The sequence below is a fragment of the Lagenorhynchus albirostris genome, chromosome 2 (genome assembly GCF_949774975.1).
Source record: "Lagenorhynchus albirostris chromosome 2, mLagAlb1.1, whole genome shotgun sequence".
NCBI classification, from domain to species: domain Eukaryota; kingdom Metazoa; phylum Chordata; class Mammalia; order Artiodactyla; family Delphinidae; genus Lagenorhynchus; species Lagenorhynchus albirostris.
In genome coordinates this window covers 181,108,845-181,125,127 of record NC_083096.1, presented here as the reverse complement: position 1 = coordinate 181,125,127, position 16,283 = coordinate 181,108,845, and the positions used below count along the sequence as shown (strand labels likewise).

Below are 16,283 nucleotides of genomic sequence, written 5' to 3'. Positions count from 1 at the left end.
TTTCAGGTCCTCTAAGTGCTGTGCACTCTCTCCCCGAGGGCTGTTACATCTCGTTCTTGCTTCCAGCCACACTCCTTCTCCACCCATTCTCCTGGATAACCCCCACTCATCCTCTAGTACTCAGCCGTCACTTCCCCCAGGAAGCCTTCCCTGATCTCTTTCCTTCATTCGTGCAACAATTATTCACTGAGTGCTTCCTCCATCCAGGCGCCGAGGATGGAGGGCCGCAGAAGAGAGTCAAGTTCTTACCCTCTCAGATCTGACCTCTATTGCGGGAGAGACAGTAAGTGCATAAACGATTAATACTTTAGGTTCCAGTAGCGACAATAGCAATGAAGAAGACAGAACGAGGTGATGCAACACAGTTTACGTGTGTTTCTATGTTGGAAACATTGGATACCCCACCCCGGGTGGCCTTTGAACTTCTACCGGGGGAAACTGGAGAAACCAGCCATGCAAAGATCAGAGGGAAGGATGGCCCAGGCAGAGGAACAGCTCAAAAGGCCCTGAAGAGGGGTTTCTTGATTTGTTTGAGGGATGGAGAGAAGACCAGGTTTTCTGATGTATAGTGAGCCCTGGGGAGAGCGGTAAGTTGTGGAGGCAGGACCACGTATTTCCTTGTAGGTCACAGTAAGGGGTTTTAGATTTTATTTTTAGTGCAGTGGAGGGTTTTAACCAAGGGAGTGATAAAATCTGATTTAGGTGTTTTTTTTTTAAAATACAACATCTCTGTTGAGACAATTCACATGCGATACAATTCACCCATTTAAAATGTACATTTTAATGATTTTTAAAGTATATTCATGGAGTTGTGCAACCATCACTATAGTCGATTTTAGAACTGCAATCAATTTTCATCACAACCATGAATCTACTCTCTCTCCCTACAGATCTGCTTGTTCTGGACATTACATATCAATGGAATCGTATAAAATGTGGTTCCTTGTGACTGGCCTCTTTCGCTTAGCATGATGCTTTCAAGTTTTACTCGTGTTGTAGTACGTATCAGTACTTCAGTCCTTTTTACGGCTGAGTAAGAGCCCATTGTATGGATAGACCACATTTTGTGTATCCATTTTTCAGTTGATGGACGTTTGGGTTGTTTCCGCTTTCTGGCTCTGTAAACATCATGTACACATTTTTCCACGGACACATATTTGCAGTTCCCTTTGGCATGTATGTGGGAGTGGAAGTTCTGGGTCACACGGTGACCCTGCATTTAGTCTTTTGAGGAACTGCTGGACTGTTTTCCAAAGTGGCTGCTCCATTCTGTTTTCACACCAGAGATTTAGTTTTCAAGGTTTAAAAGTTACAGTTCTCTCCTGCTCTAGAGAATGGATTTTAGGAAGCAAGACACCGGCTAGGGGGCTGGGGCAGGACTCCAGGGAGAAGAGGGGCTGCACCACATAGGGGCTCTGTACTGATGATGGAGGGGGGAAGACGGGCAGGGGTGTATCGCGGAGGGGGAGCTGACAGAGTTCCCGGGGGACTGGATGTTTGGTGAGAGAAAGAGAAGCCGGGAAGGCTTTTCACTGGAGGAATGGAGACGGAGCTTGTGCCATTTACTGAGGGGAGAGGATTGGGATGCAACCAAGTGCTCTCTGTAGCATAAATTCAGTTTCAGATGCCTAGTAGGCAATTGCAAGAAGAGACGGGAAGAAGGCAGTTGGTATACGAGCCTCCCGGTGAGGAGGGGAGATACACCTTTGGAAGCATCAGCACACAGATATACTTAAAGTCGGGGGATGTTAGTTAACCTGCGAAGGAAGTGAGGTAGGGAGATGGGTCTCGGATTACAGCAATGGGGTATGACAGAGTTTAGGGGTTAAGCAGAGAAGAATCGACTAAAGGAGACTGAAAATGATCTCTAGCAAGGGAGGAGGAAAACCAGGAGACCATGGGCGGAATCCTGGAAACAGAGAAGGAAGATGTTTTAAGGAGGGTGCAGGCATAGTGTCACATTTTACTGAAAGTCATGTTGTTTGAAGGCTAAGTGACCATTACATGTGGCCACGTACATGTCAATTTTGGTGGCGCAGACAGCGTGTTTAAATGACACGAGTAGGTGACAGAGAGAAAGAGAAGCTGTAACAGTGAAATATCTTCAGTCAGTCTTGCTGTGAAGGTGGGCAGAGAAATGGGTTGGTACCTGGAACAGGGTATGAAGTCAAGGAGGGTTTTTAATAATATGGAGACACTAGAGCATATTTAAATACTGCTGGAAATAACCCATCAGAGAAGTAAAACCTGATAAGTCAGAGGGAGGATAATCGGAGAGAAATGTCCCTGAGGAAGGGCCGGAGCAGTGCCCGGGGGGACAGCGGCCCCTGAGGGGAGCAGGGATGCTTTCCCTCCTGGGTCAGGAAAGAGGGCCAGGAAGGGCAGGTGATGTGGGCAGGATAGAATATTGTGGGGGAACCCTCCTATTTTCTCAGAGAAATGTAAACTCAAGTCTCGTCTGGGTGGTGGGGGACAAAAGTGTTGGATGTTTGAGGGGTGAGGACATGTGATCTTGTCATCTGAGTGCAGCCGAGTGGACTTACAAGGAAGGGAAGGAGCGCGGGGTCGTGGATCTTACCTGAGACTCTTCAGCAGAGTCGCCTGGACCATTCCCAGCAAGGTGCCATTGTCTGGACACAGCACAGTTCCGGTGTTTGGTGTGTCCTTTTTCCCCTCCCCCGCTTCCTTCCTTTTCTTCTCTTCTTCTCCTTCCCCTCCTCCTTCTTCTTCCTCTCCTTCTTCTTCCAGTCAAATGCAGGGAGAGGGGTACAGTGGGCAGGGTGTCTAGGAGGAAATATAACAGCACACCCTAATCCAGGAGAGGAGAGCAGTGAGGCCATGACGAGGGTGACGGAGAGTGAGGTTGGAAGTCTTCCTTAACCCAAGAAGTGCTGGGTGTCAGTCCCCGCACAGGAGAGCTAGAGGAACAGGAGATGCTGGTCAGAGAAAGTCCGCAGTGGCAGCTTCAGAGGCACTGCCATTACTGGTGTCTGGAGGAGAGGGTGACCAGGGTTGGGGTGGAGGGAAGGCGCTTGAGGAGCTGAGGGGCCAGGGGAGGGATGGGTCAGCACACGGACGTTGAAGTCACCCAGAACGACAGCAGACACAGGACTGGAGAGGCAGAGAATGATCCGGGCGTAATAGACCAGAGCAAGCGGGATGGCCAGGAGGTCTGTAATGGCAGCAATGAGAAGGGAGGAACCGTCATGCAGTGGCACCCACCTTAAAGGAACTGGGGTTTGGGGGAGGAAGCAGGAAAACTATTTTGGAGCTGCTAATTGGGAACGAGGAGGGCACCAGCTTCACGTTTAGGCTCTGGGATACTTGGGGTGTGAGAACAAGGGTAGCAACTGAAGGCCACAGAGAGACAGGGTCCTGGGGAAAAGGCAGACCTGGAAACAGATTGGTGGTGTTGGTACAGCTGTCCTCCCCTTAGACTGAACGTTCTGTTTTATAGGGAGAGTGTCTTCATTATTCACAGCCATGTCTCCATTTGCTAGCACAGGGCCTGGCGCCTAGTACGTGCTCAGTGATATCTGTTGAGTGAGTGGGAGGTGGTGGAGTCTCTTCTCATGATGCTGTTATGGTGTGAGTCTAGCAGGGTGCAGGGCCCTGGAGCGAAGGGTATCTCAAATTAGAGCTTTTCCCATCCCCCACTCCATGAGTTCCTCCTCACTCTGACCCTAGCGTAGAAGTCAAGTCTGTCGTGCATTTCATCTCAGAATTTTTGTCAAATAACAAGGCATAAGATACTGACTCAGAGCTACGAGGATACCACAGGCCCCAGCTGGCCCCATGACTAGCTACTTGGAAGTTGACACAGACAGATTGGATTGGGTTGTTGAAGGAGTTTGCCAGTTGGTGGTGGGAATTGAGTCGAATTTATTATCATTTTTGCCAGTGGTGCTTTGCCAAATATTTATTTAATCGGAGGATTCTAGAGACGTGCTAGGGGTTATGACGGGCAGGCAGCTGGCTGCCAGCATGGCCTGTGTTTGAGCTGGCGCCCCTCACGCTGCCTGGTACTTCATTAATTCCAAAGCTGTGGAGCCGGCAACCCATAGCATCCAGTCTTTGGTCCCGTGCCCAGGACCGGCCCGTCGGGTCATGTGCTGGGTTGGGCTGGAGGTCAGACCCCACAGGAAGTGCTGAACTTATATTTGCACCTTTGGAAGCCAGGGAGAAATGGAAAGGGACAGACTGAGAATTAAAATTGTTACTTGTTTCTGCAGCGTTTCGGCCAGTAAGGTCTGTTTCACCTTTACATAGGCTGATTAATGGAACTAAGAGAAGAACACTGGTTAATTGTGTGATAGTGCATTTAGGGCTAAAGGGCCAATGATGTCTGTGATTACTGGATGACCAAGAGAAATGGCATAGACAAGTACTTCTGCCCTACTTGTCAATGGTAAAAACATCTATAATGGTACTGTTCTTTTCAGGACACTCCTACATTAAACTGGTTGTCCCTTTGTCCTTTTCTGGAGCTGTCACTTGTCTTTATGAAAAAATATTTGGAAATCTGCTTAAACACAACATAGTTGAAAAATGTTGAAAGTATGTCAGTAATAGAAAACCCTGGCTAAAAAAAAGATCTCGTTTTTAAAAAGACAACTGAATCAAAGCTGGACAAATCACTTAAAATTGGTTAAGATTACAAAATCATCCTAGGATGGACAAAAGTTGTCAATATACAAACTAGTGGTTAGAGATCTTTATTTAAAATGGATTACTGATGGCTTCACAGGCGAATTCTATCAAACATTTAGAGAACAGCTAACACCTATCCTTCTTAAACTCTTCCAAAATATAGCAGAGGGAGGAACACTCCCAAACTCATTCTACAAGGCCACCATCACCTTGATACCAAAACCAGAAAGGATGTCACAAAGAAAGAAAACTACAGGCCAATATCACTGATGAACATAGATGGAAAAATCCTCAACAAAGTACTAGCAAACAGAATCCAACAGCACATTAAAAGGATTATACACCATGATCAAGTGGAGTTTATTCCAGGAATGCAAGAATTCTTCAATATACGCAAATCTATCAATGTGATAAACCATATTAACAAATTGAAGGAGAAAAACCATATGATCATCTCAATAGATGTAGAGAAAGCTTTTGACAAAATTCAACACCGATTTATGATAAAAAACCCTGCAGAAAGTAGGCATAGAGTGAAATTTCCTCAACATAATAAAGGCCATACATGACAAAACCACAGCCAACATCATCCTCAATGGTGAAAAACTGAAAGCATTTCCACTAAGATCAGGAATAAGACAAGGTTGCCCACTCTCACCACTCTTATTCAACATAGTTTTGGAAGTTTTAGCCACAGCAATCAGAGAAGAAAAAGAAATAAAAGGAATCCAAATTGGAAAAGAAGAAGTAAAACTGTCACCGTTTGCAGATGACATGATACTATACATAGAGAATCCTAAAGATGCTACCAGAAAACTACTAGAGCTAATCAATGAGTTTGGTAAAGTAGCAGGATACAAAATTAATGCACAGAAATCTCTTGCAATCCTATACACTAATGATGAAAAATCTGAAAGTGAAATTAAGAAAACACTCCCATTTACCACTGTGACAAAAAGAATAAAATATCTAGGAATAAACCTACCTAAGGAGACAAAAGACCTGTATGCAGAAAATTATAAGACACTGATGAAAGAAATTAAAGATGATACAAATAGATGGAGAGATATACCATGTTCTTGGATTGGAAGAATCAACATTGTGAAAATGACTCTACTAACCAAAGCAATCTACAGATTCAATGCAATCCCTATCAAACTACCACTGGCATTTTTCACAGAACTAGAACAAAAAATTTCACAATTTGTATGGAAACACAAAAGACCCCGAATAGCCAAAGCAATCTTGAGAATGAAAAATGGAGCTGGAGGAATCAGGCTCCCTGGCTTCAGACTATACTACAAAGCTACAGTAATCAAGACAGTATGGTACTGGCACAGAAACAGAAATATAGATCAATGGAACAGGATAGAAAGCCCAGAGATAAACCCACACACATATGGTCACCTTAGCTTTGATAAAAGAGGCAAGAATATACAGTGGAGAAAAGACAGCCTCTTCAATAAGTGGTGCTGGGAAAACTGGACAGCTACAGAATGAAATTAGAACACTCCCTAACACCATACACAAAAATAAACTCAAAATGGATTAAAGACCTAAATGTAAGGCAGACACCATCAAACTCTTAGAGGAAAACATAGGCAGAACACTCTATTACATAAATCACAGCAAGATTCTTTTGACCCACCTCCTAGAGAAATGGAAATAAAAACAAAATAAACAAATGGGACCTAATGAAACTTCAAAGCTTTTGCACAGCAAAGGAAACCATAAACAAGATGAAAAGACAACCCTCAGAATGGGAGAAAATATTTGCAAATGAAGCAACTGACAAAGGATTAATCTCCAAAATTTACAAGCAGCTCATGCAGCTCAATATTAAAAAACAAACAACCCAATCCAAAAATGGGCAGAATACCCAAATAGACATTTCTCCAAAGAAGATATACAGACTGCCAACAAACTCATGAAAGAATGCTCAACATCATTAATCATTAGAGAAATGCAAATCAAAACTACAATGAGATATCATCTCACACCGGTCAGAATTGCCATCATCAAAAAATCTAGAAACAATAAATGCTGGAGAGGGTGTGGAGAAAAGGGAACACTCTTGCACTGCTGCTGGGAATGTAAATTGATACAGCCACTATGAAGAACAGTTTCGAGGTTCCTTAAAAAACTAAAAATAGAACTACCATATGACCCAGCAATCCCACTACTGGGCATATACCCTGAGAAAACCATAATTCAAAAAGAGTCATGTACCAAAATGTTCATTGCAGCTCTATTTACAATAGCCCAGAGATGGAAACAACCTAAGTGTCCATCGACAGATGAATGGATAAAGAAGATGTGGCACATATATACAATGGAATATTACTCAGCCATAAAAAGGAATGAAACTGAGTTATTTGTAGTGAGGTGGATGGACCTAGAGACTGTCATACAGAGTGAAGTAAGTCAGAAAGAGAAAGACAAATACCGTATGCTAACACATATATATGGAATCTAAAAAAAGAAAAGAAAAAAAATGGTCATGAAGAACCTAGGGGCAAGACGGGAATAAAGATGCAGACCTACTAGAGAATGGACTTGCGGATATGGGGAGGGGGAAGGGTAAGCTGGGACAAAGAGAGTGGCATGGACATATATACACTACCAAATGTAAAATAGATAGCTAGTGGGAAGCAGCCTCATAGCACAGGGAGATCAGCTTGGTGCTTTGTGACCACCTAGAGGGGTGGGATAGGGAGGGTGGGAAGGAGGGAGACGCAAGAGGGAAGAGATATGGGGACATATGTATATGTATAACTGATTCACTTTGTTATAAAGCAGAAACGAACACACCATTGTAAAGCAATTATACTCCAATAAAGATGTTAAAAAAATAATAAAATGGATTATTGACTATTCATAATATGATACCTATGGAAAAATATAGAGAATATTACAGTTACAGCTGTTTACCACCCAACTTTATGAAATCTTACTCTTTGCCTCATTTCATTTGGTATTTTTGAAAAGAAATAAAGCCTAGCAACACACACACACGTGGCTCCTGCTTCCCTCCCTCCTGCCCCAGGGATGGTGTTATTTATTCTGATGCATATTTTTCATTCCAATTTATTTTTTATACTTTTATCACATATTTATGCATTCATTAACAATACATAGCATTGTTTTGCAGATTTTAAAACTTTGTATAAATGAGACCATCCAATACCCTCTTGCAACATTGTTCTTAAGTTTTATCCTTTCTCTCCCTCTCTCTCTCTTTCTGTCACACACACACACACACACACACACACACACACACACACACACGCACACACACCCCTTAGAGAAACACCAGCACATATATGTTAATGCAAGGGAATTCTATATACAGTTAAGTGAACTAGAAATAGTGTGTGTGCGTGTGTGTGTGTGTGTGTGTAGATATTCCCACATTCCTAAAACTGGAACTGCCTGGTGGTAGACCACATCCATCTTCAACTCACCCGATATTGTCAAATTTCTCTTGAAAGTGATTGTATTGACTTAACGCTCCCAACTGTCCATGTGAGAGTTCCCATTTGTCTACATTCTCACTGCAGACTTAAACATTTTTGCCAACCCGAAGATTATGAACTATCTCATTAGGTCCTAATTTCCATTTCCCATGCTACCAGTGAGGTTGAGCTGCTTTTGTGTATATTAATGGCCATTTGGCTTTCTTCTTCTGTAAACCGTCCATTCATTTCCTTTGCCATTTTTTCCCTACTGAATTGTTTGTCTTTTCTTTTTCTGTTTTTTAATTGAAGTGTAGTTGACATACAATATTATATTAGTTTCAGGTGTACAACATAGTGATTTGACATTTATATACATAACAGATTGATCACAATGCTGTCTAGTAACCATCTGTCTCTATGCAGAGTTATTACACTTATTGACTGTATTCCCTATGTGTGCATTACATCCCCGTGACTTATTTATCTCCTAGCTGGAAGTTTGTATCTCTTCATCCCCTTTACCTATTCTGCCCAGCCCCCCACCCCTCTCCTCTTGGGGAACCACCAATCTCTTCTCTGTATCTGTGAGTCTGTTTCTGCTTTGTTATGTTTGTTCCTTTGTTTTGTTTTAGATTCCACATGTAAGTGAGAATTGTTTATCTTTTAGTAATTGATTGATTTGTAGGAATTCTTTGTATTTTCTAGATACTGATCCTTTTTAAGTTATATGTGTTACAAATGTCTCTATTTTGAGACTTAAAGTTATTTTTAAAAATTTTATTGAAGTAGTTGATTTACAATGTTGTGTTAATTTCTTCTATACAGCAAAGTGATTAGTTATACATTTATATATTCTTTTTCATATTCTTTTCCATTATGGTTTATCACAGGATATTGAATATAGTTTCCCGTGCTGTACAGTAGGACCTTGTTTTTTATCCATCGTATATATAATAGTTTGCATCTGCTAATCCCAAGCTTCCAGTCCGTCCCTCCCCCACTGTTTAGGAGTTTTGCATCTATGTTCATGAATGATACTGGCCTCTACATTTCTTATGATGTTCTTGTCAGGCTTGGTGTCAAGAGTGTGTTAGTCTGAGATTATGGAATAACTGTGCTTTGGAATAATTTGTGTAAGATTGGAATTGTTTGTTACCTTAATATTTAATAGAACTATTTAATAATACAGCCAACTGGGCTTGATATTTTTATCCACTGCTTCAGTTTTTTTGGTGTTCAAGAATATTCAGATGTCTATATCTTCTTGAAGCAGTTTTGATAAGCTTTTTTTTTCCCTTGGAATTTGTCCATTTCATTTACGTTTCCGATTTATTGTCACGAGATTGTCATATATCCGCTCAATAACTTTTTAATATTCGATGTTTCTCTGGTTATGCTCTTTTCACTCCTGACACCGTCATTCTTTTCTTCATCAGAATTTTGTCAACTGTATTTATTGCTCTTTTCAAAGAACCGACTTTTGGCTTTGTTGTTCATATCTATTTACATTTGTTTCATTTTTTAAATTAATTTCTCTTTTATATTTATTTCCTGCTTCCTGCACTGTTTGAGTTTATCTACTTTCCTTTTTCTAATGTGTGAACTTGGAAGCTTGCCTCATTGATTTTTAACCTTCTCTGTTTTCTAGATGAGTATTTAAATTGATAAATTCCTCTCTAAATATGTTTTAGCTGTTTCCCAGGCTTCTTAATATGTAGTATTTTGTTTATCATTCAGTTCTAAATATTTTATAACTCCCATTCTATTTTATTTTTTGAGTTGTTTAAAAGTGACTTCTTAATTTCCAAACATATAAGGATTTTTCTAGCATCTTTTTGCTACTGATTCCTAATTTAATTTTTGATTTGTAGTTTAATTAATAGTTATTTCGGGAACATGATCTATCTGATGCTAGTCCTTTTGAAATGTTTGATACCCAGTATTGGTTCCAGTAAATATGGGTCATGGAACATGTATTCTCTATTTGGTGGGTGCAGTGTTCTAAATGTGTTCCCTGGGTCAAGCTTGTTAACTGTGTCATTCAAATTTTATTTATCCTTACTGATGTTAGTTTTTACTTGATCTACAAATGACTGAGAAAGCGGTGCTCAAAAAGCTCCCATTTGTAATGGCGGATTCGTCATTTTCTTCTTGTCTTTCTGTCTAAGCTTTCCTTTCTTGACTACCTTACTCCTTGATAAATTTGCTTTTGACCCGTTCTCCTGGAACTAGAGGAAAACACAGCTTGTTCCTTGTTCCATTTGTCCGGTGGCCAGTTCAGGGAAGGCTGGAGTCGCATCTATCATTTTCAGTAGCAGTGAGAGGTTAGGAGTCTGTTCAATTGTGTTGATCTAGAAACTTGGCCGCACACATTCACAACTGCGCCTTTGTTCATGCTGCGCCCTCTGCCCAGAATGGCTGTGACCCCCTTTTCTCTACCCCCCCCACTTTTTTTTTTCTTTGTGCGGTACGCGGGCCTCTCACTGCTGTGGCCTCTCCCATTGCGGAGCACAGGCTCCGGACGTGCAGGCTCAGCGGCCATGGCTCACAGGCCCAGCCGCTCCGCGGCATGTGGGATCTTCCCGGACCAGGGCACGAACCCGTGACCCCTGCATCAGCAGGCGGACTCTCAACCCCTGCGCCACCAGGGAAGCCCTGCTCCTTGACTTTTAAGCCACTGTCTCACCAGGCTGCTGCATCTCCGCCAGCCTGATGTCTTCGTTCCCACTAGGCCTTCCCTGGGGAGGTGGGAGGATGCTTGTATTTGGCCTCAGGAAGGACGTTTGCTTCCTGGGACAGAACCCATGAGTGGCCGGCATCCCTGGGGCCCTGGCCAGTGAGGTGTGAGGGACGGTGACGCAGACGCTGCAACTCCACACATCCTGGGTCTTTGCAGACGCTCCTTCCGCAGTCCCCTCGGTTGGGGACAGCTGAGCGTTTAATGATCTTCTTCTGCTCCAGCAGTTTTAGACTCTGTGAACTAAAATTAGATTCCCTTCCCTGTGCCCGGGGGAGGATGGGCCAGCTCTCTCCATCCATCTTGTGCCAAAGTGCGGCTAGTGACAGTCTGGGTGGGCGAGGCTCAGCACCCCCAGCTGCTCGATGTGGCTCCCCCGAGGTCCCCTTCAGCTTGTGTCGTCCTCGGAAGCCGCCAAAATAGCAGTTGGCTGCCCTCTGTCCTCTTGTGGGTCCACATGCCTGCGTTTGAACCCCAGTCCTGTGCTCCCAGGCACATTTGTCCAAACTGGGAATTACAATCCCTGCATCGTGGAGCTGTGAACATCCAGTGAGATACAGAAGGGACAGCACCTACTCAATGCCTGGCCGTCGCAGGTGCTTAATTAACGCCACGTCTCTTCTTCAGTCTTCATGCCAGGGCAGGAAAAAAGAGAATAATTTTTTAAAAGCTTATGTGTCTCTCGACTTCTTTGTGCGATCCTTTGGTCGTGGGACGGAGGATGTAGGGAGGAGGATAACAGTAGACTTCCCTGCGCATGAAACCCAGCAGACCCCAGTGGGATGCAGCGGAACCCAGTAGGGCCTAGTGGAAACCAGTGGGACCCAGTGGAGCCCATTAAGACCCAGCCTTTACTGTGCGTCGCCTCATCACTGAGGTTTCCCCACTCTACCCTCCAAGGTGCCTTTGGGGGCTCTGCCTGGCCCTTTTCCTTGTTATCATGACTGTCAAACCCTGTATTCAGTTGACACTGGAGGAATTTCCTCACCACCTGTCTCCCTTTCCTGAAGAAAGTCAGCCCATCGAGGAGCCGTGCAAAGCAGGCTCTCCAGGCCCCATCCCCCGAAGGAGCAGCTCTGTCAGGCAGTGAGAACCGCTGTATGATTCTTCTGCAGAACTTATTAGATGAGAAGCTTAGTAAAAACAGCCCCAGCTGCAGCCGCTATACAAAGTCACTATCAACAGGAAAATTTATGCTTTAAAAATAAAAAGAAACTCGAGTTCATTAGTCAGCACCAGGAAGTGTTCACATGAAATGTTTGTTCTCCAAGTAAACAGCCACAATGGAATCGTAATCAAATTTCTTAATTATTTCCATAAATCTCGGGTACATAAAAATATACAAGGCCTTTTTTCAAAAAAGTCACTGTTTACAAGTGCCTTGGGTGAGGGAAGAGGTAGCCTAAAGAGCTCTTGTGTGATGGAAGGTTCCAGAAGGAGTAAAGCTGAGAGGTGGGGCTGAGAGCACGCTCCCTGCACCCAGACTGGAGCTTGGGGGGCACGTGCTGCCCACCCAGGGCTGTTTAGGACACCTGACCACAGGCTCAGGTGACCACTTCTGAGGGGACGCCAAGGAAACTGCTTTAGGGGAAATGGGGGAAAGACCTGGGACCCCAGTTCTCTTGATTCCCACTGCTCCCGGCCAGGGACCAGCAGAAGGTTGGTTCTCTCTGCCTGTTTCTCAGCTGAGTGTCTCGCTGACCTGGGAGGGCAGGAGAAGTCGGGAATCGTCGGCGCACAGCCCTGAGGATGCACATCTGCAGAGATGATGGGAGGGCAGTGTCCCCAGTCAGACTTTGGCATCCAGCTCATCTCTCCCCAGGTTTGGTGTGTGGTGCTTTTCTAAATTCTTTTTGAAAATTATTGAGAAAATTCGAAATAATTTCAAATGTTCTGGGACTTCCCTGGCGGTCCAGGGGTTAGGACTCCGTGCTCTCACTGCTGAGGGCCCAGGTTCAACCCCTGGTCGTCGGGGAACTAAGATCCCACAAGCTGAGTGGTGCGGCAAAAAAAAAAAAAAAAAAAAAAAAATCAAAATAATTTCAAATATTGTAACTCTAAGGTAACTTGGAAAATAGAAATTTAGGGAAAAAGTCATAAATTATATTGGCACTCCCTGGAGTGTGCTGCACATATGTATGTGTGTGTGTGTAAGAGGGAAGTACGGGAGAGCAAGAGAGAGAGAGAGACAGACGGGCCCAGGTGACGAAGCTCACGCCTAGATGTTGGCAGCTTTCAGGTGTCCAGGTGTCGCCTCTGGTCCCCGCGGACACTGTGGGAACGACAATAGACAGGGCCATGGGCATCTGGCTGTGAGGCTCCCGTGCAGTTTTGATGCCCTAGAATATGTGATGGGGCCGTTAGAGGCATGTCAATAAAACAATGGGAATGTTTATTTCAGTGCATAAATGTCTGATTCTGGAATTGCTATTCTTGGGTTTTCTGTTCTCCCATCACCTGCTTAGATCTTCAAGAAAGCTAGAGCGCGTGTCTTGTTTGAACAGTTGGCCACACATGCGCATGATAATCCAATTCCATTAAAATGTTCATCCATTGAGCGGAAAGGCACCAGGCCAAAGAGTCGACGTGGCGTATTAAGCCGGAATCAGAATTAAAATGTGGAATCCCAACCTTTCCCAATGTGCTTTCCTCTACAAAGCGGAGTGAACGGGAGGCGCAGCAGCTGGGGGAGGGGCAGCTTGGATGCCTGTAGGTGGTGGGGGCCGGGCAGCTGGACCCACCCGCGTGGGTGCTCACGATCTGTCTGCGTGTGCGGTGGGGTGCCCTGGGGTGCTGCCCCGCTCCTCCCTCCGGACGCACGATGCTGCTCGGAGCCTGATGTCTGGCTGCGGGCCCCTCCTGCCTAGCGGGCACCCCCTCCCAGGCTGCATTCCCTTCATCCTCAGCACAGAACTCTAGGTAGGCGCCACTGTCTGCTCCAGGTGGGGCCTGATGGCGCTCAGACGGATCCAGCCCTGGGCCTTGTGTGTGCGCATGCGCCCGGCGTCAGGATCCCCACCAGCTGCCCTGAATCCCTCATCACTGGCCCCTGCTGCTTCTTGACCCCGGGCGCCCTACCTCTGTGGGTTCCAGTTGGCCTTTGCTGCCTGACCTCGTGTCCTGCACGTGGTGACGTTTCCTGGCATGAGGTGGATTCATCTCAGTATTGGGGGGCTCATCACACAGTATGCGGCACCATTTTATACAAGAAAAAACCGAGGTCTGCCAAGGTGAAATTTCGGAAGCTCACACTGGTAAGTGGAAAACCTGGGCCCAGATCCGTGTTCCCTGATCAGAGGTGCCCTTGCCACTACATCCATGGATTTCAGGGGGTCTGAGGACCCCCAGGGCTCCGTGGCAGCACCCTGTGCTGCTGGTGTTGCACTGAGCAAGGGAGGGGTCAAGGGGTGATGCTGGACTCGTGCCTGTGTCCCCTAGAGAGCATCTCTTCTTTATCTGCAAAAGCAACTCCACTGCTAACCCGAAATTTGAAAGTCTCAGCCACTCCCTGGTGCCGAATGCAGGGATGTGTCCTGGAGTGGGGCTCTGAGTCAAACCACAAACCGGTAGAACACCACCCTTGTGCAAAGCTCCCCTGGCTGGGGTCTTTCACCCCATGCTTCTGGGCAGCAGGCTGCTGAGGGGAGCGGGCGAGGTCCCCTTGAGTCCCACTGGCCATTCGGGATGCAGGCTCTGCCTCATACTGTCACAGTTTCAGAAAATCGGGTGTCAGGGAAAGCTCCTTCGCACCGACAAACACTGATTTCACAAATATGTTAATTTCATTGTTATTGATCTCGTCAGCCCTTCCCCACACTTTGTGTCAGTTTCTCTGCTCCCAGCTTTAGGGAATTAATGATCTATAGGCAAACCCTGAAATGGACCAGGAGACCGCTCCCTGGGGCCCGCACTGGCCTCCTGGTGCCTCAGCTCTGTCCCCTGGCCTTGCACACCCTCCTTGCTCTATTCTGACCTCAGATTCCCCCGCGCTGGGCATGATGGGGGAGTGGGGACAGCTCTCTACTCTTATTAAAAGTATGGAACCCTTTCGTAATGTGGTTAGCCACCCCTTCTGCATTTTGTAAGATGAGATTTTTGCAGCAAGGATTTTCTTAAAGTGAGATGCACTTCGCACTTCACTGAGTTGAGTGTTTCTGTCTGGCCAGGGGGATAGGCATGGAGGCAAAATTGAAGGGAGGAAAAACCCAGACTCAGGGCATGTGGAGCTCTGTGCTAACCAAGAAAACGTATGCTCCTGGGGTCACCTGGGGGGACTTTTGGGGACTACAGAAGCCCTGGGGAGCTCAGAGGGGGCCTGCTAACTTTTGCCACCTGCCTGGAGTCTGCATGAGGGCCGTCTTCTGAGTGTTGCCGAAACTTGGCCTCTGTTCACCAATGCCAAATAGAACTGTGGAAACAAGGGTTTTGGGTGAACTATTTATTGCTTTGCCAGGCAAAGGCGGCAACAGCTAATGCCCTCAAAATTGTGTGTCCCACTCTGGAGGGGGTAGTGAGGAGTCTTACAGTGTTCAAGGAGCAGGGTGTGGTCAGCTCATGGACATTCTTCTGATTGGTGGGTGGTGAGGTCATCGGGGCTCAATATCATCCACCTTCTGGTTCCACCTGGTCTGGGGTCTACATGCCTGTGGGCAGCAGGCACTTAACTTCTCCCACCTGGTAGGGGTTTCAGTAGCTGCAAAACAGCTGAAAGGACATGGCTCAGAATATCATCTATAGCCCTTGAGGAGGAACTAAAAGTCCTTGACTTTGTTTAATGGCTAAAGTATTATTATTCTGTCTTGCTTGACTGTTTTCCTTTCTTTTTGCATTTTCTCACTTCTCTGATTAAATTTATTCTTCGACTAAAGTTTTTCTGCAGACAAAAGGCAGGCGGAGGACGTGGATTGGGTCTATTCTGGGAAGGCCTCGTAGGGTCCTGCTCGGTTACGCGAGGGAAGGATACTCTGGTGTTCTGGAAGAGCTAAGTGGTTTCAGGAGACGAGGTGCTCATTCTGGGGTCCCCCAGGAACCCCACACAGCTGTGTAGTGGGTGTCCTCAGGGTCAGGGGTGGAAGCATGCTAGAGTCCAAGTGCCCTTCGAGTCCAGCCACTCTGGGCACCAGCTCCAGCTGCTTCTGACCTGCTAGGTCATTTGCACTTTTTCCTCTTTGGCCTGGGTCAGGGGTAGGGACAAGCAAATCCTGAGGCTGACTGTCCAGGGTCTCCTAGCTGGGTGTCTGCTCTGGGGCATTAGGTGCAATTGTGGATTTCTAGACCAGATCATGGCATATAATATTTAATCGAGAAATTTTGGAAGAGCAGATGAGCTGGGAGGCAGCATGGTGTATAGTGATAAAAGTGCGAATTGTAGCAATGGTCAGGCCACTGTGAGACTCCCTTGAGGTCTCCCAAACCCAGTTTCCTCACCTTTAAGGTCA

General features: G+C 45.6%; 1 protein-coding gene across 3 annotated transcripts in view; it reads left to right on the top strand.

Moving 5' to 3' along the window:
- CAMTA1 (calmodulin binding transcription activator 1) overlaps positions 1 to 16,283 on the top strand; it is an 893,482-nt gene that overhangs the window by 360,623 nt on the left and 516,576 nt on the right. Inside the window, exon 5 of one of the 3 annotated variants that reach the window (XM_060141565.1) lies at positions 208 to 283. The exons of the other annotated variants lie outside the window; for them this stretch is intronic. Coding sequence (XP_059997548.1) covers positions 208 to 283 — 76 coding nt within the window. The remainder of the gene's footprint in view (positions 1 to 207; positions 284 to 16,283) is intronic. 3 annotated transcript variants of the gene reach the window in all.